The following is a 27,417-nucleotide window of genomic DNA, read 5'->3' on the forward strand; positions in this document are numbered from 1 at the left end:
ATTTAGCATGTGTGGAAGCTACCGCTACTGAAAAGCTGTTTGATTCAGAAAACAGCTACCACAAAGCTACTGACAAATGTAGTTAAAGTAGAAACGGAGCTACTTGTAGCGACGCTACTGCCCAACACTGGTAATCTGGGCCGGGCTGTCAGGGAGGATGTGTGGCTCCTCCTCTTCGGCCTGGATCTTTCCCTCAGTCAGGCCTAAGTTTGTTGTTTTCATGTTAGGAAATGATGACAGGACGATGATGACAGTGAGCAGAACAACGCCTCCGTTTCCTCTCGGTCTGTCACCTCTCCAGAGCCATATGTTGGTTTCTGGCATCATGTCTTATCAGTTGTGTCACCTTGCCTACCCCTGTAATCAGTGTGCCCACAGTGAGTGTTTGGGAGATTAGTGGTTCTAGGTGGTCTCAGAGACCTCCACTCCCCTCCCTCCCTAGGAACACAAGGCAGGAGAAAGCTCAGCTCACTCATTGATCTTCATCTGGTCTGATGCCATCTGGTTGCTTTGGCACTCGTTTGCAGTAAGTGGCGTGAATCCAAGTAGCTCTTTCAGACACCTTTACTGCTGTTTCTGTTGTTAGCAGGATCTGAAATGGCCCAGTCCACCTGCGAGCCCACTAATGCTTTCTCCTGAAGTCCTTCACCTCGATCCAGTCCCCTGGCTCAAGATCATGCAGTTTCTTTTCTGCGGCCAATAGGACTTCAAAAGGACTGAGACCCCTCTGCCCCTCATCCGGCTTCTGTGTGTGTGCATTAAAACGATTGCCTCAGATCAATCCCCATATCCTCCGCTACACTCTTCAGTGCTGTGCTAATGAAAGATCCACCGTTATCACTGGAGATCTTAGCTGGGACTCCCCAGCGATGAATGATCTGGCTCATCAAAGCTTCTGCAACTGCTGCTGCGTCCTGTTTAGATGTTGGAAATGCCTCTACCCATTTAGAGAACATATCTACCATGACAAGACAATATTTCTTCCCCTGTGACAGCGTCAGTTCAGTGAAGTCCATTTGCAGGTGCTCAAATGGTTTGTCTGGGGGTGGGTGTGCCACCTGTGGGATCTGAATCGGACGCCCCACATTGTTAGTTGCACAAATCATGCAACTTTGCCAAGGTTTCTGGGAGAAGTTGTAGAACCCCTTTGTAAACCAGTTTCTGTTCAGTTCCTGTCATTCTCCCCTCTTGATACATGGTCTTTACCGTGTGTCAACTTAGCATAATAAGGAAACAGATACTTAGGCAGGCATAGCTTCCCATCAGGCCCATACCACACTTTGTCAGAAAATGTGCAGCCTGCTTTCTTTTTTCCTCTAGACTCGCTCTCGCCTGTAATTCCTGTAAGTCAGCTGTAGGTGTCATTGGCGGGTCAGTTAAAACAGTGAATTGGGTGGTTAGTGTGTGTTTTGCTGCAAGGTCAGCTCTGGCATTCCCCTGTGAGATAGGATCAAGTTTGTTAGTGTGAGCGTCACATTTACACACAGCAATCGTTTTGGGCAACAGCATCAAGTAGGTCAGCAACCAGTTTGTGATGAGCGACAGGTTTGCCTGTGGATGTTAAAAACTTCCTGTTTGCCCACAATCTCCCAAAATCACGATTAACACCCAAAGAATAACGGCTGTCTGTAAAGATGTTTACAGTTTTGTCCTTTGCATATTTACATGCTTCTGTCAGTGCAACTATCTCTGCTGCTTGTGCAGAATAGTTTGAAAGGAGTGGTTTGGCCAAAATTGTCTCATGCAAAGTTGTTACTGCAAAATCCGCTCTATTTTTACCAGTTGCTGGATCACGTGATGCTGAGCCGTCCACAAACAACTCCATTTCTAGGTTTGTAAGAGGAGTCTGCCCTCGGAGAGCAGACTTCTGTTATGACTTGTTGGCCATATCAAGCAGCACAGTGTTGTATCTCAGCCACCTGACTGTGGAGAGATGAGAGGTTTTTTATTCAAGCTAAATCATTGATTCTGCATGCAGGACCAACAATGTCAAGAATTGCTTCAATTTGCTTTGGGCTGAGAGGGCTTTTTCTTTTTCCCTTTTGCAGTGATCACATGACCCAAAACAATATCATTCAGAAACAGACTTTTTGGTCATCATCAGGAAGGTGTTAAATCTAGAGACGTCTTTCACAAAGATTTGTTTGTCATGACCTTTTTTCATCTGTTATCAAATTTGACATCAGAAAATCTGTTTCTGGAACAGTTCTTACTGCAATCACTACAACAGAAACTATCTTACAATATACCTGTAGTTCACTGAGAGTCAACATGTGGATCTGATGTCTTCACCCGCCCACCGGCTTCCCAGCATGTTTTCATCCAGGGTCCTAAATTCTCCCACCTGTCATGTTTAACTTTGACCAGAGAGACCTGAGGAACTGAGTCAGGAATCTGAAACAGAGTTTTAGATGAACACATGATCGGTCTAAGAAAGTAACACAGAAGACGACAATACAGTAAGAAGAAAGAAATATTATTACAATATAGGTGACGACAACAACTAATGCCACTTCCCGCAAAGGTTGAGATCTATAAAAAACAAACTCGCTGAAGACATGAAAATGTGCATCCTGCAAGTAAACTCTGAAACATGCGAACGCACATAAAGAGGAGAAATGAGAAGTGGCGACTCAGACGGCAGAAGGATGAAACTGTTTGAAGTGAATAGTCCTACTACTGTGTCAAATATATCGAAATATTACCTCTTAGTAGGATATGCTTAAAGCCTTTCTAAATAATCAGACACGTTTGTTTGATTCTCCCTGAAGTTCGCTATATAAAATTAAAACAAACAAACAAAAAACTCAACATAATTTAGGATAACATGCGGCACACAAGAAGAACCATGACTGAGGATAATAAACACAAGCAAGAGAGATTCTGTTTCTGCAAAAGAACACCTCAAATGTTTTGGACTGTTTAACCAGGAATCATATTAATTACTTGTATGCTGTACAATATTGAGCCAAACGCTGGCGTGGATGTGATTTGCTGTTTGTTCTGGAAAATAACACTATTTCATTGTCGTTTACTCATCGCCATCGTTGTTAAGTGAGTGGATTGTTTGCATAACCTGAATACATGTTTAAACACAGATGTAATGCATTTGGTTTACTCTCTTTTCAAACGGGGGGATCCATATTAGTACCAGGATCATCCCGTCTTGCGGGTGATATTATGGTCTATGCAGAATTAGACGGCGGTGAATATACAGCCGCCTTTGTGCGTTCATGTCAAAGCGGCAACTGTGTGGCTACTGACAGGCTGTCAATATCAACAACCCTATCAAAGAAAAAAAACGGATCTACCCCGTGTCTGATCTTACGTTGATCAGACGGATGTTAGGTCATCTACAGTCAGGATTCGCTCTTTCAGCACAGGCTGACAGGTGCCTGCTTTCAACAGGTTGATGGGCGCATTACTCTCTCCCTCCATGAGAAACTTTGCAGAAATCATACACAGCACATTAACGATGGATCACTAGAAAACCTGTCTATATGATGTGGGGGACGTATCCTATTCTTGCACCCATCAAAGCTATAAAGCGGATCAACCCCGTAATAATATGCACATCGATTCACGTCACTTCTCCTCGAGAGCCTTATGTTTTGGTATCCTCAGGCATAATCAGTTTAAAACAAGAACGAAAAATAAAACTAGCCTATTTCATTGTAGTTTTCAACAAGTCGCAAGCTATTTCTTTTAACTCATCACCAAGTGCGTGGACTGTTTGTGTAACCTAAATACATGTTTAAACACAGGAGGAACGCATTTAGTTTACTCTTTTCAAACGGGGGAATGAGGGGTCAGTGACATCACTACTCAGGAGGAATGCGAACGAAAAATAACCACGCATGCATTTGAAACATTTATTACTTAGATTTTAAATGTGATTATGATTTGCTATAAGACAGTTTAGCCACGATTGAAGAAAATAAAACCATCATTTATCTCACCTCTACCTGATAACATTATTATATAGTATAGATTAAAGTATAGGAAGGGATAAAACAACATCGGATCTAGATGCTCATGTGATGCAGGATAAAACCGGGGGAAAAAAAGACTTTGGCCCAGAGTTACGCACAGCTGTCGCAGATAGAGAATGCAAACTCCATTTTATCATCAGTCCATTTAAACTTCTGTTTTTTATGAATCACATCTGAACTATTTTGTTTACTAGCTAATTATCAAGATGTTGCCAGCAAAACACAAGAGTGAGTAAGTTTCTCATGGCTTCAAGTGGAATTTGAGGACCTTAGCCTATCAGCGATAAAGGCCGTCCCTCAGACATCCCGTGAGGCATAGCGCAACGGGAGCTTCTATTTCTATGAAATACAAAAGATGCTTTGTAATTTACATTTTCTTAAATGTTTCTGGTTAGAATATAATGTTTTTTGCCGGCAATTGTCATTCCTATGACAGTTTCCTTTTGAAACCATGAGTTTTATTTGATGGGGCTGGTGACCGGACAAAGCACCGACAAGCTACTGCTACAACTCTTACGGCTGAAAGCGCAATCGTTACATTACTAGTGAATACGTGCTGTGGAGAAACTCTCAGAAACTCAGTTGAATCCATTGGGAACGCCTCTAGGCGAAGCAGGTCTGAACGTGAATGAAATCACTCCAATCCTATTGGCTTGTTGCTAGAACGGTAAGGTGTGACGGAATAACCGGAGGAGTATAAAGCACACCTGTACACACTCATCATTAGCTTAAACTATGAAGCAGGCGCTTCAGGCGGGGAGAGAGGTGCGGCGGGCCGACGCAGTGTCTCGTTCCCCTTCTCGGGGAACCAGGGTTACATACGTAACCCGAGACGTTCCCCTTCGAGGGAACTCGAACTGCGTCGGTTACGACACTATGGGAACGAGATACCCACTAAACCGTGCCGAAAACCCCGCCTGCCCCTGTGTGCAATAAAGTGGCACGACTAAGAGGAAGAGCGCACGAGTGCCAGGTGCCGAAGGAAGGTCAAGACTGTAAAACCGAATGAATGTGTGCGGAGTGGCCCAGCCAGCCGCTAAACAAACATCCTGCAAAGAGGCCCCGGAAAGGAGGGCTCGAGAGGCCGCCATGCCTCTGGTAGAATGAGCCCTCACAGCCACAGGTGAAGACAAATCGCGCACCTGATAGGCCAGGGAAATAGTCTGAACAATCCAGTTGCTAATAGTATGTTTGGATGCAGGGAGCCCGGCCCTGGGAGACCCAAAACACACTAGCAGCTGGTCAGCCTTCCACCAACGGGAGGACCTCAGAGTGTAAATACACAGTGCTCTGACAGAGCAGAGCAGATGAAGTCTCCCGTCCTCCGCCGTCACATGAGGTGGAGGATGAAATGCCTGCAGCACTGTGGACCCTGCCACACAAGAAGGCACTTTAGGGATGTATCCTGGACGAGGGTGCAGGATAGCCCTAATATTCCCCGGGGCAAACTCCAGGCTTTGCGGGGAAACCGAAAGTGCTTGGAGATCCCCCACCCTCCTCAGAGAGGTGATAGCAAGGAGAAAGGCCATCTTGAGGGTCAAGTGCTTAGCCTCAGCTGACTCTAGGGGTTCGAAGGGGGCCTCAGCCAACGCCCCAAGAACCACCGCCAGATCCCAAGTGGGAACCTTGGACCGAGTCGCAGGTCTCATCCTCCGGGCACCACGGAGGAAACGTACAACCAAGGGAAGTTTCCCCAAGGACCCCTCCCTCAGAGGGACGGTGGAAGGGGAAAGACCAGCAGAGAACCGGTCCTGGAGGAACTCAAGTACCTGAACCACCGGGCAGGTAACAGGGTCCACCGACCGCTCCCTACACCAAGTGGAGAAAACACTCCACTTCAGGCCGTACATACTCCGTGTGGACGGGGCCCTGGAGCTCAGGAGGGTCTCGACTGCTCCGGCTGTTAGACCCGCCTCTAGGTACTGTGCCCCCTCAGGGGCCAGACCCACAGTCGCCATATGGCGGGGCAAGGGTGAAGAACCCGGCCCTGCGCCTGGGACAGCAGGTCTCTCCTCAGAGGGACCCGCCACGGCGGGCCGTCCAGGAGTGACATGATGTCCGAGAACCACACCCAGGTTGGCCAGAACGGGGCTACGAGCAGTAGGCCGACATTGTCCTGGCGGACCCGCTCCAGAACCCCCAGGAGCAGAGCGACTGGGGGGAAAAGCGTACAGACGTACCCTCGGCCACGAATGTACCATGGCGTCCAGACCCAACGGGGCTGGAGGAACGAGAGAAAACCATAGCGGGCAGTGCGTAGTCTCTTGAGACGCAAACAGATCCACGTCTATGGGGCCGAACTCTTCGCACAAGAGCTACACCACTTCGGGGTGAAGTCTCCATTCCCCGGGCCTCAGCCCCTGCCTCGACAGCAGGTCTGCTCCCTGATTCTGCGTCCCCGGGAGATACATCGCCCTGAGCGATAGTAACCTCTGCTGGGACCACAGGAGGATCTGACACGCCAGTCTGTCCAGAGGGCGCGAGCGCAGACTACCCTGGTTATTCAGATAGGCCACCACCGCTGTGTTGTCGGAACGAACCAGGACGTGGTGGCCTGGAACACCGCCTACATCTCGAGACAGTTGATATGCCACTCGGATTGATGCACCTGCCAGGATCCCCTTGCAAAGCGGCCGTCCATGACCGCGCCCCAGCCCGTGAGGGAGGCGTCTGTCGAAATAACCAGCCGGCGACAAGACCCTCCCAGCACGGGCCCCTGGGACAGGAACCAAGTTTCCTTCCAAACTGATAGGGAACGAAGACACTTGCGCATAACCCAAATCAGACGGAGAGGATTTCCCCTCGGGGAAAAACCCTTGTTCCTTAGCCACCACTGCAGGGGTCTCATGTGCAGTAGTCCAGATGGTATTACGCTGGACGCAGCCGCCAGGAGACCCAACACTCGTTGAAAGTGTTTCATAGTGATGGCGTGGCCTAACTTCACCCCTCTCACGGCAGCCAATATGGTGTCGACACGTGCCGGAGACAATTGTGCCCGCATCGTTGTCGAATCCCATACAACCCCTAGGAACGTAGTCCGTTGGGTGGGCACCAGCACGCTCTTATTTGTGTTGAGCCTCAGCCCTAAACGCCGCAGATGAGCCAGAACGACATCTCGATGCCGAACCGCCAACTCTCGAGACAGGATGAGCCAGTCGTCGATGTAGTTGAGAATCCAGATGCCCTGGAGCCTCAGCTGGGCCAGTGCTGCATCCATACACTTGGTGAATGTGCGAGGGGAAAGTGCCAGGCCAAATGGAAGAACCCGATACTGGTAAGCCACACCCCCGAAGGCGAACCTCAGGAACTTCCTGTGAGAAGGACGGATGGAGACGTGGAAAAAGGCGTCCTGTAGATCTATCGTGACGAACCAATCCTCGGATTGGATGTGCGACACGATGGCGGGGATGGTGAGCATCTTGAACCTGAATCTCCTCAGAGACCGGTTTAGAACCCGCAGATCCAAAATAGGGCGCAGCCCTCCGTCCTTCTTGGGGACTATGAAGTACCGACTGTAGAAGCCGGCGTCTCTGTCTGGGGGGGAGACACGTTCCACGGCCCCTTTCCTCAGCAGAGTACGAACTTCTTGTCCCAACACCGGACCTTGCTCCGGGCGGACCACAGTCCAAACCACCCCGTTGAATTTTGGAGGGCGGGTTTTGAACTGTAGTCGATACCCATCTATGGCAGTGCGCAGGACCCACGGAGAAATGTTCGTCAGGCTCCGCCAAGCCTCTGCAAAGTCTGCCAACGGAACCAGCCCCTCGGAGCGACACTCTGCTTCCTCTCCTCTCGGTAGGAGCTCGTAGAGGGAAGGGACCTACGCCCGGCAGCCTCAGCTGCCTTGGGTGCAGACCGGCGAGGGAGGTACTGGCGGAACGCTTCGCCTTGCGTCTTAACGTGCTGGAACCGATCCACCACCGAGTCCACCGCGTCACCGAAGAGGCCCGCCGTGCTCACCGGTGCATCAAGGAGGCAGCTCTTATCCCTCTCTGATATGCCCGCAAGGTTGAGCCATAGGTGACGCTCCGTGGCCACCAGAACCGACATGGATCGACCAATAGAGCGGGCCGTTTCCTTGGTGGCCCGGAGAGACAGGTCCGTGGTTCTGCGAAGTTCCGCCAGATCTTCCTCAGAGGGACCCCTCTGAACCATCTCCTGAAGCAGGTCGGCTTGGTAGGCTTGAAGCACCGCCATGGTGTGCAAGCTCGCACCTGCCTGGCCCGCTGCCATGTACGCCTTCCCCACGAGCGTGGATGTGGTGCGACATGGTTTGGATGGTAACGCCGGCTCCTCCAGGGAGGACGCAAGTCGGGGGGAGAGATAGCTCGCAAGCGCATCCTCTACCCGAGGCATCCTCCCATAACCACGGTCCCTAACCCCCATCACATTGCTGTAGTTCAGTGATCGGGGTGTGGAAAGCCGTGTAGAGAAGGGTCTGCCCCATGATTTACTCAGTTCATCATGTAAATCAGGAAAAAATGGCAGAGATCGGCGTGGAGGTGGTGCGTGGTGCTTAAGAAACCTTTCATCAAGCTTACCACTAGCCTGTGGTGTCTGCTCCTCCTGTGGCCAGTTGATGTTGAGCTTAGCCACGGCTCTAGTCACCACCTCCAGCAGCTCGTCATAGTCGGGCGCAGCCTGATGACGTTGCCCCAACACCCGGAAGTCATCGTCCATTACGCCGAGCACGTCCACCTCCTCGAAGTCGGATTGCTGCAGCGTCTCCGGATCCAAACCGCGAGTGGGAGAAGCCAAGAAACGAGGGAAGGAAGCGTCGGAGCCAGCGGACGAAGGTCGGGAAAAAGCCTCAGCCGTCCCGAAATCCTCCGACAGATCACGCAGTGAACCCCATGAGTGAAGCGGCCGCCGGGCCCACATCACGGGGAGAACACATCCGGCCATCCTCGGAAAAGAGAGCCAAGAAAGGGCTTTGCAATGGCCGCAGGCAGCCCCCTCGAGAGCTGCCCGGGCGTGCTCCATCCCCAAACATGAGACACACATCTTATGAGAATCTCCATCCGTGATGTACCGAGGGCAAGGAAAAACACACCTTCTGTACCTCTGATTGCCGGACATGCTGGTAGACTTCTTCCTCAGGTAAGACATTCACTGCTTGTAGGACTGGAGCTTCTTCAAACAACATACAGAGTGCCTGCTGAATAGAAAAAAGCTAATGATGAGTGTGTACAGGTGTGCTTTATACTCCTCCGGTTATTCCATCACACCTTACCGTTCTAGCAACAAGCCAATAGGATTGGAGTGATTTCATTCACGTTCAGACCTGCTTCGCCTAGAGGCGTTCCCATAGTGTCGTAACCGACGCAGTTCGAGTTCCCTCGAAGGGGAACTAGACTTGTTGTTGCAGTGCTGTAGCCCCTATGGCGGGCGATGTTAAATGAAAAACCCAAGAAAACAGCGCCAGTCACTATACAGGTATTTGAATACCTAGGCAACTCAGTCTAGTCAACTTTTATGTTTTATGTCACATAAATATCTGCCTTTTTTTTTTACATTAGGTTTTAAGCAGGATTGATTTAGCCATTCAGAGATATGGGTATAAATGACTGTATCGTCTGCGTACATCTGAATATAGACGTTTTGGACAAACTGAAGAGATGTTGTTTATATAAAGTGAAAATAGCAGAGGCCCCAAAATAGAACCTTGAGGTAACCATGTGGACATGGCAAGGGGCGGTGAGTGGTAATCACTGATCCTGACTGACTGTGAGCGATTCGATAGATATGATTCTATCCATTTTATTAATTGTCTATTGACAATGGATCTCCATTTTTGAAACTGGGAACAACAGCAGCTGACTTCCACACACTTGGAAATACTGCCTCAATAATGGAGAGATTTGGAGAGAGGTTACTGGTGTTAATAATGTGGAACTGAGTTCTTTCAGCATGCACTCAACGAAGGTTATAAATCAAGGGCAACTGGACTTGGTTGAAGATACTGGAAGACGTTTCGTCCCTCATCCAAAGGACTTCTTCAGTTCTGACTGACTGGCAGGGAAACTCAGCTATTTAACCTCAGTGGGGTCGTTGGCCCGGGTCATTGATACCGCTGGTTCGTTAGTGTTCCTTGTTGCTGTGACAACAGTTGTTACGGTCGTTAAGACTACCTGTGGCCGAGACTGAACGACCATCGTTGGTATCTTCACCTGAGGCCAATAGGTTACGTTTGTTGAGTTTCCTGGAAAGTGATGAAAGGACAGCATTGTAAGTGGGGGATAAGTGGTGGCGTAGACCCCCTCCCCTGTTCAATGATGGCTTCTCCACCCTGGTGTAGATGCTTGCTTGACACCTCTTTCAAACCATCCATCTTCTCTGTCTAAAATGTGCACCTGGTGGTCCTCAAACGGGTGTCCTCTGTCCTTCAGATGTAAGTAGACTGCAGAGTCTTGACCTGAGGAGTTGGCCCTTCTGTGTTGAGCCATGCGTTTGTGTCGTGGTTGTTTAGTCTCCCCAATATACAGGTCTTTGCATTCCTCACTGCATTGGACCGCATACACTAGATTGCTTTTCTTGTGTTTGGGTATGCGGTCTTTGGGGTGGACCAGCATCTGTCTTAGTGTGTTCTTGGGTTTAAAAAACACAGGGATGTTGTGTTTGTTGAAAATCCTCCTGAGTTTCTCTGATTCTCCAGACACGTATGGAATCACAATGTTGTTGCGTTTGACCTTCTTTTCCTCCCCTGTAGTTTTGTTCTTCTTGGATCTTGTGGCTGTTTTCACAAAGGTCCATTTAGGGTCTCCACAGGCTGTAACAACCCCACTGAGGTAAATAGCTGAGTTTCCCTGCCAGTCAGTCAGAACTGAAGAAGTCCTTTGGATGAGGGACGAAACGTCTTCCAGCATCTTCAACCAAGTCCAGTTGCCCTTGATTTTAACCTTTGTTGGATAACTATGACCTGGATGACTGAGAATCTTCATAGACATCAATTAGGTGCCTCTTTTGTTTGAAATTTGGGAGGTTTGTTTAAGTCTTGTGTTATGAGGACCTTGAAGCCGGGTGCCTGGAAAAGATCGTTCACAGATCTATATTATCTCTAAATTCTTACGTGTTTCTATTAAATGTTAACAAAGCAGGTAGTCTGAGGAAATCCTTTGTTCAACATTCACACGGTCTGTTAGTTTGTTTTTCTCAGACGCAATTCATTCACAAAAGGCTCGCAATTCAGTCATGCATCTGTAGTAAACACATTCAACAAGTCTGTATAATTACTTGTTAAGTAGCAACCCTAACTGAAATAATAATAAAAAAAAAATAAAATTCAATCTTATTGGAGTCCTCTGATTCATACACCCCTACTTTACTGTGGGTCCCAGACTTATAAGAAATCCACTACCCCCCACTGATTTCTTGAATATAGTACCTTTAACACAAAGCTTTGCCGATTCACACAGCGGCCCCGGGGCCCGACCTGCTGATACGTCTGTCACGCTCACCCTGAGAGGCAGCGAGAATCGTTGCCTCAGACACTCAGGCGTCAGGCTCTCAACGTCTCACCCGGATTTTGGAGGGGAGGTTCGAAGTCCAGAGTCTCAGACTCCAGCCGTATGGTTTTTCACCTGCGGCTCCGAGCGTCAGAGTCCTCTCACGCGTGTGACGAGCCGACAACGCCAAAATGTGGTGGGAAAAGTGTGTTTAAATAAACAGCTCAGGCAAACACTCGTATTTCTGTGAATTTCATTCAAGTCTTCTGCAGAAGGACTCACAGCAAAACACATACGCCGTGTACATGTATGCTCGAATGAGTGAGGAGAGCTCCGTGAGCCTGTTATTTATCCAGCTTTAGGGTCAATCTTATCATCCCACAGAGACACATTCTCCCTGAAGTCTGGATACCACAGAGAACAGAGATATTTGGACTGTTACGTTTCCACAGCACAGATGAGTCTCCCTGAGTCCAGGGTTACATGCAGTATGTTTGGAATTCCCATTACATTAATCTCATCAAATTCTTTAAATGTAGCCAAGTCATGCAAAACCAATGCATTCATCTCCTTTGAGCAGTTAAGAGGTCAGTGACTAGTTTACAAAATCTGAAATCCAAGTCAAAGTTAGATTATTAGTAAGATACTTTAAAGACCAAAAGGCCACATCAGAGGGTCTAGGAGTTAAGCTGGTAAAGTCTGAGGTCTCAAAGGCTTTTTAAAAATGTGTGTCCTCGACTGGTAGTACTGGTCAAACTTCTAAAATGGTGTTTTCAGGGTCTTTGTTTATTTTTGGCCTGAAATACAGTGCTAAGAAAAAGTCTGTACCTACGCTGGTGAAGTTTTTATCTGGTTCTGCCAAGGCTGCCATCGGGCTAAAGCGTAGGAACTGCGCCCAGAGCAGGGATGCAGCGATTATCGGATTTCACTATTAACTGCGCTTTAAAATGTCGTGAAGGCTCCGCTACACCGACTGTTTCTGTTGCATGAAACGAAACTGTTGCAACTTGTCTTGCCAATACGAAAACAAATTTACAGGAGCGGTGCACCTGTTTAAAGTGTCGTGCTTATCAGAGGCTACTGCACACTGGCTAAACTCTGGCAGAGGGACCAGACTGTGAAGCTTTAGTTCCACCAAGGAAACGGCAGAATCAGCAGTGTGGGAGCATTTCGGGTAGCCTACATCAAGGCTCCGTTTTCCATTGCAGGTAGTAGCCAGAGATAGTACGTAGCTGGTCGTCATAGCGACGCCACACACAACTGCCGCGACATAAAGTTCAATGCGACACACACACACCAGCGATCCACTCAGCTTTCTCTTTTTTAAGTTAAAACGTTTCAACATTCCTCAGGTCGGACACGTGATAAAAATAGGCTACATGAAATTATACATGTGCTGGTGTTTGCTCGACTGACGCATTGAAAACGGCATCAAATGTAATTTGTCTCCTGTTGAGAATAAATTGCACTGCATGCAAGAATAATTAATAAATGATCATAATTTATGTGTTTTTTGCGCACTTCAGGGAAAATACCATTCTTTAAGCCTACTCCGAGGTAATATTTCGATTTATTTCACACAATAGTAGGCCTAGGCTATTCATTTCAAACCGTTTCATCCTTCTGAGTCGCACATTCTCCCGTCAAGTATGTCTTTTATAGAACCTTTGCGTGGGAAGTGGCGTCCGCACGTTTCCAGCCCTGTTTTCAACATACACGCCATTTATAAATGAGACCCCAGGGCGTTACTGAAGATGACGGATCACCTGCTCAAAAAGTTGCCGTTAAAGGTTCCTGCTAAAGGAGCGAATAACTACATCAAACTTGATGCAGCACCTGCGGGATCATCGCCCAGCTTTGCACGCCCAAGTAAAGTTAATACATAGCCTAATAACTGAGTTAAATAGCGTGGCAAGTTGCTAGGGAAATTAAATATAAACGTGTCACTTACAATCTATGCCGTAGCGGTGAGAGTCGAGCTTTCGGTGCAGGCGTAAATGAACAAGGCAAGTGTAAAATTTCAGACCCACCGCAACGACAGCCCCGCTGCGCTATGAGGGCTTGTAGACTTCCAGGACTACACCAATGAACTGCATTTCAGTTATTAATAACACTGCATGAGAGATGTTCTTCTCTTCATTTTCACTAAAACTTGACAATAACTGTTCAGTTTCTTCCAATCCCTAATAACAATTTCCCCAGGGGGATAAATTAAGTCAATATTCCTCTTATATTAATAACACTTACATATTATACAAATATAATTGTTAATGTAATTAAATATTAAAAATCAACTTCAGTCATTACTAGTTTTGTGAAATTAATTAATGCATAATAATCTTGAAACTGTGATTATTCCTCTGACAATAATCGTACCAATAACATCGTAATTATTACATCCCTAGCCCAGAGTGCCGGCTGTGTGGAGCCGGTGCCAGCCCTGGAGGGTTGCCTGTGGAGCTTATTATGGGATAATGGACAATATGCAGGAATTCAGTCACATGTAAGCTGTTAGGAGGGTTTTATGTGCCGGGGTGATATGATCAGAGAATCATGTTTCTGTGTTTGGCTGACAGGTTTGTTTTTGTTGTGATGATGTGAAGTGAGTTGATTTCTGTCCTGGTTCTTAAAGTTCATTAAAAGGATTGTTAAGCCGAAATCTCTCCCCTCCTCCCCTACCCATACAAGCTGTAAGTGTCTCCTTCTGATGGAAAAGCTCCTCTGTTTCTGGGAAATGTGTGATCTCTGTAGTTTCTCTTTCACTTTAGACAAGTATAAATATCAGCCAGCAGACAGCATCAGGGTCACTTCACAGCTCGGTCCTGGTCTCAGTCGGATCAACAAGAGACTCTGAGGCTCCACAGCAGGTAGGACGTCCTCCTCACTGGAAACTACAGACTTGTGTTCTGAAGCTGAGAGATTCAAACAAATGACATTTACTCTGGTTATTGTAACAGAGTTATTTTGTGTGTACTTGTACTTTGATTATTTTTAAATATTGGTAATTGGTCATTTTTCTTTACTTTAGTATTTTCTTTTATAGGTGCTTCCCAAGTTACTAAGTAACTAACTAAGTAACTAAGTAAGTAACAAACTAACTAACTAAGTAACAAACTAAGTAACTAACAAACTAACAAACTAAGTAACTCAGCAGCCAGCCTGACTGGTGCAGTCCACCATGAGCAGGCTGCAGTCCTGGACTCATGGAAACATGAAGTGAAAGGCTGCAGCTGGTTCAGTCAGCATCTGTCCGAGCAGAAGGACAGAAAGATCAGACACATCCTGTCCAGTGTTGCCTTCAGGGTGCGTCTGACAGAACAGAGACGCTGTTAGAGTCACTACAGGCATTTCACTTTACTCCCATGAAGTCTGAACAGTCTGTCTGCTGCTCTGTCTCCCTCTGCAGGTTCAACACATCATGGCAACCCGTCAGTGCACCGTTGAGATTGAGAATAAGTGCTCTGAGTACACCTTCTGTAACCCGCAGTGAGTCTGCTGTAGTTTCTCTGAGTGTCTGTTGTTTAATGTTTCTATAAGAGGACTGAGATCAGCTGCTACCAGCTGCATGCTTCTCTTTTCATAGAGCTAAACTAATAGTTTCCCCCTGTTGTAGTGTTAAATACAGCCTGGACCGATGCCTGTTCTGGATGCTGTGAAATGAAACTGATGTTTCTGACATACTGTCTGTCTCCTCAGGGTGTTCACTTTCAGTGGAATCTATGAGAAGCCTTTGCCACCAACTCTTGGTCCCTCTGAATCTTGCAGCGCTCTGTTCGTCAAGACTCCTCACGGAGCACGTGGAGCTGTTGGAGTCCTCACTTATGATCTGCAGAATGAATCAAAGAAATGTGATGGAAAAATGGCCGTCATGTTCTCCATTCCTTATGACTACTTCTGGTACCGTAACTGGTACGGAGTGGGAGTCTATGACATTAATACAAAGTGTGATAAGAGCCTTTTTCACGAGATGTATTACAACACAGAGAAAGGGTTTGTCAGAGCTGAAGCTAAAGACAGTCTGACTTACAGAGGTGAAGATGTTAATATCGCAGTCACCATGTCCGACAGTTGCACACCTGTCATCAAGGTGCAGGTGTCTTCAGGTTCTTCCAAGCACCATTAATCCCAGTTGGCTCACTAAGACAGAAAGTCTCTTCTTTATTTCATCCTGTCACTTTTCATTCTCTGTGTTAGTTTCTCTTTATATATCTGCTGTCTGCTTAGATGCTGAACTGTGTTTCTTTGTTCTGCTGCTGACCGTGTGTGATGACAATAAAGTGGAATCTGATCTACTAAATATTTGTGTGATAAAACATCTTACAGCAAGACACTGCAGGTGAATAGAGTAAAGCAAATGATTATATATCTATATTATATAAAACTTACATTAAGACAATATTTCTTTGTATCTAAGGTTTTCTGAAATATTATGTTTATATATGCAAGTGAGGGACAGTCTAATTTACATATATTTCGAGAAGTGAAATTTGAAGACTGGATTAAGTCAGGTTCAAAATTATTGTTTTATTTGGTTGACACAATTCAATTCAATTTTAATTATTTAGCGCCAAATCACAGCAGTTATCTCTGAGCGCTTTTCATAAAAGAGCAGGTCTAGACCGTATTCTGTGATGTTTACAGAAACCCAACAGTTCCCACCAAGAGCAGCACTAGAATCAGAATCAGCTTTATTTGCCAGGTATGTGTACACATAGGAGGAATTTGACTCAGGATTGTACATTGCTCACGATGTGCTTACTCATAAAATAATACCAAAACATAATAATAAAATAAAATCAGGCACAAACTACAGTATAGACAACACTAATATACACACTATGAACAAAACAATATAGACATATTGATAAATAGTGCAGTGATCAGAATGCAAAGGATGCAGGAGTAAATTAAAGCTGCAAGCAGCGTTGGGCGGGCCCTCGTTCTTGTACCGGTTCCGACGCCGCATGAAGGTGCTATATGTCACTTCCTGTGTCCCCTATGTGGAGCTACATAGCACTTGCCGCTATGAATATAAATCTGTATTGGCGTGTAGATGTCTGCGGGGTCGGAGAGTTATCAAGCACGTAAAGTTTGTTTCAGATGTTAGCATGTACACTGAACAATAATGTACCCAAACAATAAAATAAATTCCTTTTATATTTCCCTGCCTTGTTGTTTATGTGTACATACAGAGGAAGAATGTGAGAACAGCACACATTTCATCGTTACTGTGTGTTAGAGCATGGGAGAACAGTGGATACTTTTAATACAGCCCACACCCCTAATACTGTGTAACTATAACAAGTAGAGAACAGAAGAAAAAGATGTTCTTTCTTTACAACTGTCTGCATAGCTTATTCATATTGTGTAATGAATGAAAATAAATAGGCCTACTAGGCTCCTCTCTACTTTGACATTTAAGATTAGCTTGTTTGATCCACCTTCATACACATGTGACATTACTGTACAACTTGAGAAAGGTGAGTTGTTTTCTGCTCCAGCCTGCCTAAAAGAAAAGCGTTTTTGGGATGAAATGGACTTTATTAGCTGCTGCAGTGCAGGATGAACTCAGAATAGACCCATTTCTCACCTTATTATTCTAAACCATGCAACGAAGAAGAAGAAATGCATAAGAAATCCTGGGACAAAATCTGTCCACAAATACTGTACAGCATGTAGTCTGATGATCAAGACTTGTGTTATAGCTGACTTGGGCAGTGAAATGTTTTTTTAATTCATGTGGTCATAGTTGTCCACAACTCAAATCAGAATATAAGAAGAAATGTTTTATACCACCTCAAGAAGGCTTCCTATCAGAAAGGTAGGAAGGTATTTCAAATGTACAACTGCAGTACTTAAATCTAAGTAAAGTAATTTCCCTGACATTACTGTGTTACGCATGTAACAGGTTTTATACTTCCTGTGAGTATAATCCAATCAATCTTATTTTCATACTGTATATCCGTTGTGTAATTTGATAAATTGTGTTGTATGTGGTGCTCGCATCTCAGAGAAGACTCTGACTGCAACATGAGTCTTTGTAAAGAGAGAAACGGACAGAAAAAGTCTCTAACTCTGCCTGTCAGCTCGCTCTGCTCCGTTAAAACTGAATTTACCATACAGAATTGAATACGAGTGCACTCCAGATTTAGCTGCAGCCAGCTGACCGTGTGCTTCTCCCTATACCGCAGTTCTGTGTCCATGCATGCAGCAAACTGAAAGCACTGTCTGTCGGAGCGTCTACGTGAAAAGAGAAGGAAGACATTGCTGGTAGTATTGTCTTCAGAGTTGTTAAACACCTCAGCGCACTGAAGGAAGCCATCTGACTGTGTGAGGGGCAAGATCGTTGATGTCTGCAGGCAGAGTAGGAGCTCTCCTGTCTGACTGGTCCACCAATAGCAGAGAAGATGACCCCTTGAGACACAGCCCCTCCTCATTTGCATAATGAGGCAGAAATGCATACAGAAATTTAAAAAGGACAGGAAGAAATAAAAGAGAAAGAAAATAAATAAGGTAAATAAATACAAAGGAAGAATAAAACAGACAAAAATATTAAAACACACACATAAATAAATACATTTAAAAAAATTAGTAATAAATACAGTTGAAGATTATAACGGAGAATAAATAAATAAGGTAATTATAACAAAGGTGAATAAGTAAAGGCACTAATTAAAATATATACATTTGTCTCCTTGTATAATTTAATTACTACCTACATTTATTTATTTACTTAATTTTTTTGTGTATTTAATTGGAAGCTTATTTATTTATTGAGCATTTATTTATTTCTGTATTTATTTCTTACTGTGTCAGGATCGGTCCTCCATAGCGGGGTGGGAGAGTTATCAAGCACGTAAAGTTTGGTTCAGATGTGAGCATGTACACTGAAGTTACAACAACTTCCTGTGTCATGGCGAAGAGTTGATCTTTGACGCCACGCCACGGACACGCCCATTGACGAAAACTCGCAAATAGCACAACGTTTCATTTTCAATGACTTTAGAAGGCACAGCAGAAATTTGAAGTCGGTCGGACTAAATCCCTAGGAGGAGTTCGTTAAAGTACGAAGTTTGGCGAGGCAGGTGCTGAGGAAGTTTGTTCTGGGGGGGGGGGGGGGGGGGCTGTCTGCCTGTTAGAGGGTCAACATCAAGCATTAACATTATCTTATCCAGCATATTGTGTGTATCTTTACGTGTTGTGGCCATGGCAGCCTTTGAGTTAAGCACATTTGTGTCTAGTCCAGATTTAATTCAGTTGGATAGATGCAAGAAAACTGAGATCCATGCCATTGCCAACCATTATGACATTGCTGTGTCCACTTCCCTAATGAAGGCTGAGCTAAAAGCTTTGGTTCTGGATGGACTTAGTAAGGGGGTCATCACCTTACCAGAAACAGCACGCCGTCCTGACCGAGAGCTGAGTGTGGGGGGGGACCAGGTTGGCGATGGGACCCCCGCTGGTCGACAAGGGTTACCACCAGAGAAGCCGGTAACTATGCCTCAATTTGTACCATTCTCAGTCGAGTCATCCCCTGGCTCTAAGTAGGATGGCCGGCTGAAAGTTCGTTTGTTGCGGCTTCAGATAGAGAGGGAAGAGAGGGAGAGAGATTTCCAACTACGCCGGGAGCTGGACCTAAAGAGGCTGGCAGCAGGGAGCTAAAGAGGCTAGAGGCAGAGACAACATTTAAAATGAGACAGCTGGAGTTACAGGTTAATGTTGACGCCGCTCGCCCCGTTACCCCTGCCAGTGGGTTGTCTTCACAATCTGCTGGTGGCCATGATGTGGGCAAATATATTGCCCTGGTTCCTGTTTTCCACGAGGCTGTAGTCGAGGCATACTTTGGTGCATTTGAGCGCGTTGCGGAAGCTTTGTGCTGGCCTAAAGAGATGTAGATGCTAGTTCCACTGGGACAGGGGCGGTGCTGCTGCAAGGGGGGGATGGAGACGTGTGTGTAAACCTGTGTGTTATTTCTCAGCTAAGTTCAAGAAACACCAGTTGAACTATTCTACAAGAAGGAGACATTGGCCATGCTCCTGGCTCTACAACACTTGAATTGTATGTGGGTTGAAGTTCCTTACCTGTCACAGTTTACACAGATCATAACCCTCTTGTCTTCCTAACTCGCATGTACAATAGTAACCAGCGTTTGATGCGCTGGGCCCTCCTGGCTCAAGGCTACAACCTCCACATCAAACATAAGAGGGGAGCGGACAACATCCCGGCTGACGCCCTGTCCCGTGGGTGAGCTTGCTGCTAATCACCGGGTCCTATGATAGGGCCGTGTTTTTTCTTGTAAAAGAGAAACTTACAGTGGTATACAAACCCTAATAGGTTTGTTCTTATGGGTGGGGGTGTTACGACCCGTGCTGGTGCTCTAGGTGTTGTTGCTGTGGGTGTGTCTGTCTCTCCCCCACAGGTGTGTACGCGTGCCTGCTGAGTGACGCTGGGTGGAGCTCACAGCTGGTGCCGATCAAGGCCACTTAGGAGGCTATGTAAGTCGGGCCAGTGGAGTGCTCGGGGGTGTGTGGTGGTCGCCTCACTCCTCGCTCGTCATCGGCTCATCCAATCCCTCATCTATCGGTTGTTATTCACATTAGCGGGTAACGTGCTGTCCGACTTACTGTGTGTTTTTCTGTGTGGTTTGAAGGACGTGACCGGCGGTGTGCCACCTGCGACCTCTCCGCTCTCAGAGCCAGAGGCTCCGTGGAGGCAGCTGTCTGCTTGGCGTCCCCGGGCAGTGGAAGCCGGTGTGGTGAGCGGCGGGTGTCCTCCATGCGTGCTTCCCCAGCGCGGTGGCGGTGGGAACTGTGGTCCGCTTGGTGGTACTTTGTGTCATTGTGTTATTTAGATACCTCGTATAATTTACATCTATAATCGTCTCTTGTGTAAGCAGAGATCTCTTTTAGTTTTGCCCTTGTTTTTTCTAAGAATAAATACGTTTACTTGACATGTTTTGAGTTGTCCTTGGTTTTTCCACCCGGGTTATTAATCTTTTGTTCGTCCCCCACCCCTAGATAAACTGGGGACGTAACATTTGCAGAAAAGAAGAAAAAAATAAAATAAAATCTTAGCAAATTCAATAGGGACCTCGCAAGGAGGTCGTTAGTAATTTTCACCAGTGTTGTCTCTGTGCTATGATGAGCTCTAAATCCTGACTGAAAATCCTCAAATAAACTATTGCTCTGTAGAAAGTCACACAGCTGTTTAGCAACTGCTTTCTCCAGAACCTTAGAGAGAAATGGAAGGTTAGATATAGGTCTATAGTTGGCTAAAACATCCGGATCAAGTTTGGGCTTTTTCAGAAGAGGTTTAATTACAGCTACTTTAAAGTACTGTGGTACATAGCCTGTTGATAAAGATAGATTGATCATATCTAGTATAGAAGTGCTGACTAAGGGTAAAACATCTTTAAGCAGCCTAGTCGGGATGGGGTCTAAGAGGCAGGTTGATGGTTTAGATGAAGAAATTATTGAAGTTGGTTGGTAAAGATTGAGGGAAGCAAAACAGTCTAAACATATATCTGGTTCTACAGCTGTTTCTAAGGTTCCTGAGTTTAGAGATAAGTTTGTGCCAGTTGAGGGCAGGTCTTGGTGAATTTTGTCTCTAATAGCTAGAATTTTATCATTAAAGAAGCTCATGAAGTCGTAACTACTGAGAGCTATGGGAATACTTGGCTCAATAGAGCTGTGACTCTGTGAAGAAACCTGGGGTTGTTCCTATTTTCCTCTATTAATGACGAGTAGTACGCTGCTCTGGCATTACGGAGGGCCTTCCTATAAGTTTTAAGACTATCTTGCCAAATTAAACGAGAATTTTCCACTTTGGTGGAATGCCAATTCCTCTCAAGTTTCCGTGATATTTGCTTTAATTTGCGAGTTTCAGTATTATACCATGGAGCTAACCGTCTTTGTTTTAGTATTTTCTTTTTTAGAGGGGCTACAGAGTCGAGTGTCATTCGCAGCGAGCCTGCAGCACTATCAACAAGATGATCGATTTGGGAGGGACTAAAATTAGCACAGGAGTCCTCCGTTACTTTGTGACTAGATAATGTATTTAGAGCTGATGGAATCGCATCCTTAAATTTAGCTACAGCACTATCAGACAGACATCTTGTATAGAAGTTTTTGCCCAATGGCGAGTAGTTCAGCAATACAAACTCAAAAGTTATCAAACAGTGGTCGGACAAAGAGGGATTCTGTGGGAACACCACTAAATACCATACACCAGAACGAGGTCGAGGGTGTGGTTAAAACAGTGAGTCGGTTCATGAACACTCTGAGAGAAGCCAATGGAATCTAACAGAGAGATAAACGCAGTACTGAAGCTGTCTTTCTCAACATCCACATGAATATTAAAATCTCCTACAATAATAACTTTGTCCGTTTTAAGGACTAAAGTTGACAAAAACTCTGCAAATTCAGATAAGAATTCAGAGTATGGGCCAGGTGCTCGGTACACTATAACAAAAAGAATTGGTTGCAGTGATTTCCAACTTGGGTGCGAAAGACTAAGAACAAGGCTTTCAAATGAGTTATAATTTAGTTTAGGTTTAGAGCTGATTAGTGGGCTAGAGTGGAAGATAGCTGCAACTCCACCTCCTCGGCCTGTGCCTCGAGGAATGTGAGTATTAATATGACTGGGAGGGGTGGGTTCATTTAGGCTAACATATTCTCCATCACCCAGCCAGGTTTCAGTAAGACAAAATAAATCAATATCATAATCTGATATTAGTTCATTTACTAGTACACCTTTAGAAGAGAGAGATCTGATGTTTAAGAGTCCACATTTAACTCTCCTATTAGTTTGCACTATTGCTCTTGTGGTTTTAATTTTTATGAGGTTTTTATGCACAGCTCCTCTTCTGTTTACCTTTTTAAATAATTTCAATGGTCGGGGGGCAGACACCGTCACTATAGGATTTTCACTAAGTAACTCCTGAAATGGAGGAGCAGAGAAGTGTGTTAGACTGCGACTCTGCGTAGGGTTTTGGGTGGGTAACTGCTGAATTAGAAGGGCAGAGAAGTGTGTTAGACTGCGACTCTGCCTCCTGGTCTCAACTCTGGGTTGTCATGGATTTGGTCCACTAATAAACTTGGCCAGATTTCTAGAAATGAGAGCTGCTCCTATCAAGACTCACACTGAGGTAATGGACTGACAAGGCACGACTCCAGGTGGTTTACGAAAGGCAGTTTATTGAACAAAGTTCAAAAACTAGTAACCAGAGGTACAGAATCGCAGGGCAAAAAACTGTAGTCAAAAACTGATGCTGAGGTCAAAACACACTAGGGCAAACACAAGGAAATTGCTGGAACGCTGACACAAGGGATCATGAACTGGCACAGGCACAAAAGAAACAAGGGTTTATATACACTGGAGCATGGGAACAACGAAACACAGGTGGAGCACATTAGGGCGGGGACTGGTAATCACACAGGAGGGGAGGCAGACGAAGACCTGAAATGAGACACAAGATGAGTCACTGAAGCGCAAGAGGAAGTGGTATCAGGCAGAACTGAATACATAACCTATCTGCAGGAGCTGGGCGTGACAGCTCCTTCCCAAGTGGGATGGATGCTGTCTCTTCAAATCAGACCAGGTCTTCCCCAGAAAGTCTGCCAATCTACAAAGCCCACATCGTTCATAAAGATGAACCTTACAGATGGAGCAGATGTGTGATAAAAAAAATTCAGAACAAAAGGGGTCCTATAGTGGAACCTTGAGGAACCCCCTTATCAACTAATAAATAATCAGACAATGAACCTTGAAAAGCAACACACTGCTGTCTATTGTGAAGATTAGAATTAAACCATAACAGAGAACTTTGATTCAAACCTTTTGCATAAAGCTTGTCAAGAGAATGTAATGATCCACCATATCAAAAGCTTTGGAAAGGTCGATAGAAATAGCACCAGTTAGCTGTCCCTTATTGAAGGTGGAGAAAATGTCATTGGTGAACTTCAATAAAGCTGTGGTGGTAGAAAAAATAGGCCTAAAGCCAGATTGATATGGGGATAAGATGTTATTCCGAATAATGAATTGTGATAATTGATTTAAAATGTTTAGGCAGTGGTGCAAATGATAGAGACAGGGCAATAATTATTCGTATTAGACACATCATCAGCTTTGAAGAGAGGGGTAACTTTCGCGCATTTCTATGTAGCGGGAACAGTGCAAGTAGTCAAAGACAGATTAAACAGGTCCGAAAGTGGAAATATCAATGCATGAGCAGCAAGTTTAATAGAGCCCCAAGCCTCAAGCCCATCAGGACCAGCACTACTGCTGTCCTTTAGATCACCTGTAGCATGAAACACATCAATGACCATGATTTTATTAAATTTAAATGAGCCAGAGGTAAAAGACAAGGTTGTGAAATCATCATTAGCATAGGAATAAACATGTTTGGAGTCACCAATAGCAGTAAAATGCTGATTGAAAGCATGAGCAATAAGAGAAGGATCAGAAATTGTAACATTTTTAGTTTTTATTTGATTCACAAGCATCAGTAATGTAAGAGATCTTAAGAGCTATTAAAGCATACGGCACCAATGGGATAAATACCCAGGGGAAGCAATGAGAGTTAAATATTCAGTGTGTAAGTTTTAGTGGCATCTAGTGGTGAGGGTTGTGAATTGCAACCAACAGCACACGGTGCATTCACGTGCTCCTCGGCAGGTGCCATTTCCAGAGTTATGAAGTCATTCATAACTTCCTTTGAAGGCGCGTAGGAGAAGCTACAATGGCCGACACACTCTGTCGGCTCTGAGCTAAATAATGTGTGGTCCTCTATTTGTCCAAAATTCACTTCTCTTCTCACTTCTAACAAACCAGATGACTACTACTGCTACTTCTACTTCTACTACTTCTACTTCTTCTTCGTATGTAGTGACGAAACGCGCTCTGTAGAGCAGTTTGTCTGTTTGGGCTACCGTAGAAACATGACGATGCAACATGGTGACCTCCATGTAAGAGGACCCGCGCTGTATGTACAAATGTCTCATTCTAAGGGAATAAAAACATGACGGTTCATTATGTAAGGTCTTTATACACTGAAAACATAGTTATGGATCTTGCATTGCATTTCTGTCAATAGATCCTGCTAAATATTACACACTGGACCTTTAAGAAATCCATGCAGTGCAATCAAGACAATTGAATTGTAAGGAGATAGAAGAAGTGCACAGGAAGTGCATGTTAGAGGTGTTATAAGAGGAAGTGTTCTCTGAAGACTTTTTGAAGTTAAAGATGCTGCTCTGATCTCATGTGGTAGCTTGTTCTAATGAAAGAGCTCCTGTTTCTGAGAAATGTGTGCGTTCAGGATTTCCGGAGTCCCTCCTTCACTGTAGACAGCCAATAAAAGCAGAGCGGCAGACAGCATCAGGGTCACTTCACAGCTCAGTCCTGGTCTCAGCTGGATCCCTGAAGAAGATCAACAAGAGACTCTGAGGCTCCACAGCAGGTAGGACGTCCTCCTCACTGAGAGGCTGTCCAGCAGCCCGACGGACTCATGGGCTTCATCTTCATCAGTTCCCCCCTGATCCTCCTCCTTCCTGCTGCTGCACTCAGCTCTGGATGGAAACCTTTCAGAGATACTGACACGTTACATTTACTCTGGTTACTGGGACAAAGGTCTTTCTGTGTATTTTTAAATATCTGTAATTTTACCTCAGTGCTTCTTTTGAATTTCACTAACTAACTAAGTATCTAAGTAAGTAACTCAGCAGCCAGCCTGACTGGTGCAGTCCACCATGAGCAGGCTGCAGTCCTGGACTCATGGAAACATGAAGTGAAAGGCTGCAGCTGGTTCAGTCAGCATCTGTCCGAGCAGAAGGACAGAAAGATCAGACACATCCTGTCCAGTGTTGCCTTCAGGGTGCGTCTGACAGAACAGAGACGCTGTTAGAGTCACTACAGGCATTTCACTTTACTCCCATGAAGTCTGAACAGTCTGTCTGCTGCTCTGTCTCCCTCTGCAGGTTCAACACATCATGGCAACCCGTCAGTGCACCGTTGAGATTGAGAATAAGTGCTCTGACTTCACCTTCTGTAACCCGCAGTGAGTTTGTTTCTCTCTGTGTGTCTGTTCTTACATCATGGAAACCTTTTTTAAATGTTTATATGAGAGTATTGATATCAGCTGCAACACATCCTGGACTGCTGTCTGTACTGGATGATGTGAAATTAAACTGATGTGTTTCTGATATGTAGAAAACAGTTGACTCTCTCACAGTGTCAAAGTCTTGACGTCTCTTCTCTCTGTCTCCTCAGGGTGTTCACTTACAGTGGATCCTATGAGAAGCCTTTGTCACCAACTCTCGGTCCCTCTGAATCTTGCAGCGCTCTGTTCATCAAGACTCCGAGCACAGCGTGTGGAGCTGTTGGAGTCCTCACCTATGATCTGCAGAACAAATCCACAAAGAAATGTGATGGGAAAATGGCCGTCATGTACTCTGTTCCTTATGACTTCAACTTCTACTCTAACTATTACGCAATGGGCGTCTTTGATGTGAATACAAAGTGTGATTACGACCTTTATAAAGAGATGTATTATGGGGCAGGGGCAGTGTTTGTCAGAAGTGAAGCTAAAGAAAGTCTGACTTACAAAGGCAAAGATGTGACCATCACAGCCACCATGTCAGACAGTTACACACCTGTCATCAAGGTGCAGGTATCTAACTGAAGCTTCCTTAAACTCTTCAGATCATCTACATTGAACCAGTAATCCCAGTTGGCCCACTCAGATAGAAAGTCTGGTTCTGTTTCATCAGGTCACTTTTCATTCTCTACGTTAGTTTCTCTTTATATATCTGCTGTCTGCTTAGATGCTGAACTTCGTTTCCTTGTTCTGGCACTGACTGTGTGTGATGACAATAAAGATGAATCTGATCTACTAAATATTTGTGTGATAAAACACATTTTGTTCATCTTAAAACTAAAAAACTCTGGAAACATTCAGCGCTGAAAAAAGAAAACAAAAAGCAGAAATAGTTGGTTTAATGTTGGCAGCTTTCTTTGTGTAACACCAGTGAAGAACTATTAAAAAGCAGCCTACATAATATCCACAATTTATGAGATAAACACAGTATTAAAGCTGTCATTCTCAACGTCCACATGAATATTAAAATCCCCTACAATAATAACTTTGTCCGTTTTAAGGACTAAAGTTGACAAAAACTCTGCAAATTCAGATAAGAATTCAGAATACGGGTGTCGGGTCGGAAATAAGGACCTGGTGCCTACCCTAACCAACGTAATAAACTCAATAAAATTACTCTATTAGATTTCTTCTTTAGTCAAAAAACTGCGTAGTCAAAAACTTCACTGGAGACGGTCAAGAGTCGGTGCAAAAGAGTTTATTCCAATAAAGGACAGATAAACCCGAGCAACATCCCTGCAGGTCTCAGGATGGAACTGAGTTGGTGGTCAGCGAACATCGCCTTATATTCACCTTCAGCTCTACCTTATCTCCTCCTTCCAGGTGGGCATTAAACCTTAACTCCACCTATAGTGTTCGCTGACCACTCCTCCCCTTTGGTGAATTTCTTATCCTCTACTGCCATCTAATGGCCTTTTTCTCGTACTGTTTTACCAAATTAACCCTTTCATTAATGTCACAATTTTCACCTTTTAGCTATTATTATATGTAATTATTGTTACAATTTATCTTTCTTTATATTTTTGACATTACTGGATTAGAAATTCACCAATATGTTTCAACTTCAGTCTCACCAAATTTTTTAAAAGTTATACAGGCATAATTTGACACCATTAAAACTCAAACACTTATAATTGTATTTTTTAAAAGAATTAACAAGGAATAACATATTTGATACATGCATAACATGATTCAGTGAATAAGTACATGATTCAACAATGCCAACCATGAGGGTGCTTTGTCTCATGCAAGTTTAGTTTCGGCAGTGCAAAGCTTGGTTTCATGCAGTACCTGGCCGTACCTTGCAGTACCAGGCGCAATTAAT

General features: G+C 44.9%; 2 protein-coding genes and 1 pseudogene across 3 annotated transcripts; 2 read left to right on the plus strand and 1 right to left on the minus strand.

The window, feature by feature from the left end:
• Positions 1 to 5,919: 5,919 nt before the first annotated feature.
• Positions 5,920 to 8,042, minus strand: LOC119918205 (annotated as a pseudogene).
• Positions 8,043 to 9,069: 1,027 nt separating this feature from the next.
• LOC119918212 (DELTA-sagatoxin-Srs1a-like) lies at positions 9,070 to 15,780 on the plus strand. Its single transcript, XM_038738839.1, has 5 exons — positions 9,070 to 9,092; positions 11,408 to 11,633; positions 14,206 to 14,304; positions 14,844 to 14,923; positions 15,134 to 15,780. The coding sequence occupies exons 1-5, from the start codon at positions 9,070 to 9,072 to the stop codon at positions 15,558 to 15,560; spliced, it is 855 nt and encodes a 284-aa protein (XP_038594767.1). The 3' UTR covers positions 15,561 to 15,780.
• Positions 15,781 to 24,704: 8,924 nt separating this feature from the next.
• Positions 24,705 to 26,332, plus strand: LOC119896628 (DELTA-sagatoxin-Srs1a-like). Of its 2 annotated transcripts, none has more exons than XM_038710130.1 (3): positions 24,705 to 24,896; positions 25,414 to 25,493; positions 25,706 to 26,332. In XM_038710130.1, the coding sequence occupies exons 2-3, from the start codon at positions 25,426 to 25,428 to the stop codon at positions 26,115 to 26,117; spliced, it is 480 nt and encodes a 159-aa protein (XP_038566058.1). In that variant the 5' UTR covers positions 24,705 to 24,896; positions 25,414 to 25,425; the 3' UTR covers positions 26,118 to 26,332. The 2 variants fall into 2 exon arrangements, with proteins under 2 accessions (XP_038566058.1, XP_038566059.1); XM_038710131.1 differs by lacking the exon at positions 24,705 to 24,896 and adding an exon at positions 24,908 to 25,066.
• Positions 26,333 to 27,417: the final 1,085 nt, after the last annotated feature.

The sequence above is a fragment of the Micropterus salmoides genome, unplaced genomic scaffold (assembly GCF_014851395.1).
Source record: "Micropterus salmoides isolate LMB-PRFRI ecotype aquatic unplaced genomic scaffold, ASM1485139v1 Ms_hic_scaffold_10, whole genome shotgun sequence".
NCBI lineage: Eukaryota > Metazoa > Chordata > Actinopteri > Centrarchiformes > Centrarchidae > Micropterus > Micropterus salmoides.

Excerpts from the sequence above, each read along its gene's own strand:
- LOC119918212 (XM_038738839.1), top strand. The coding sequence starts at position 9,070 with ATGCTGGTAGACTTCTTCCTCAG. Across the intron at positions 9,093-11,407 it reads CTGGTAGACTTCTTCCTCAG|CGGCCCCGGGGCCCGACCTG; the intron begins GTAAGACATTCA and ends CGATTCACACAG. Across the intron at positions 14,305-14,843 it reads ACTCTGAGGCTCCACAGCAG|GTTCAACACATCATGGCAAC; the intron begins GTAGGACGTCCT and ends CTCCCTCTGCAG.
- LOC119896628 (XM_038710130.1), top strand. The coding sequence starts at position 25,426 with ATGGCAACCCGTCAGTGCACCGTTGAGATTGAGAATAAGTGCTCTGAC. Across the intron at positions 25,494-25,705 it reads TTCACCTTCTGTAACCCGCA|GGTGTTCACTTACAGTGGAT; the intron begins GTGAGTTTGTTT and ends CTGTCTCCTCAG.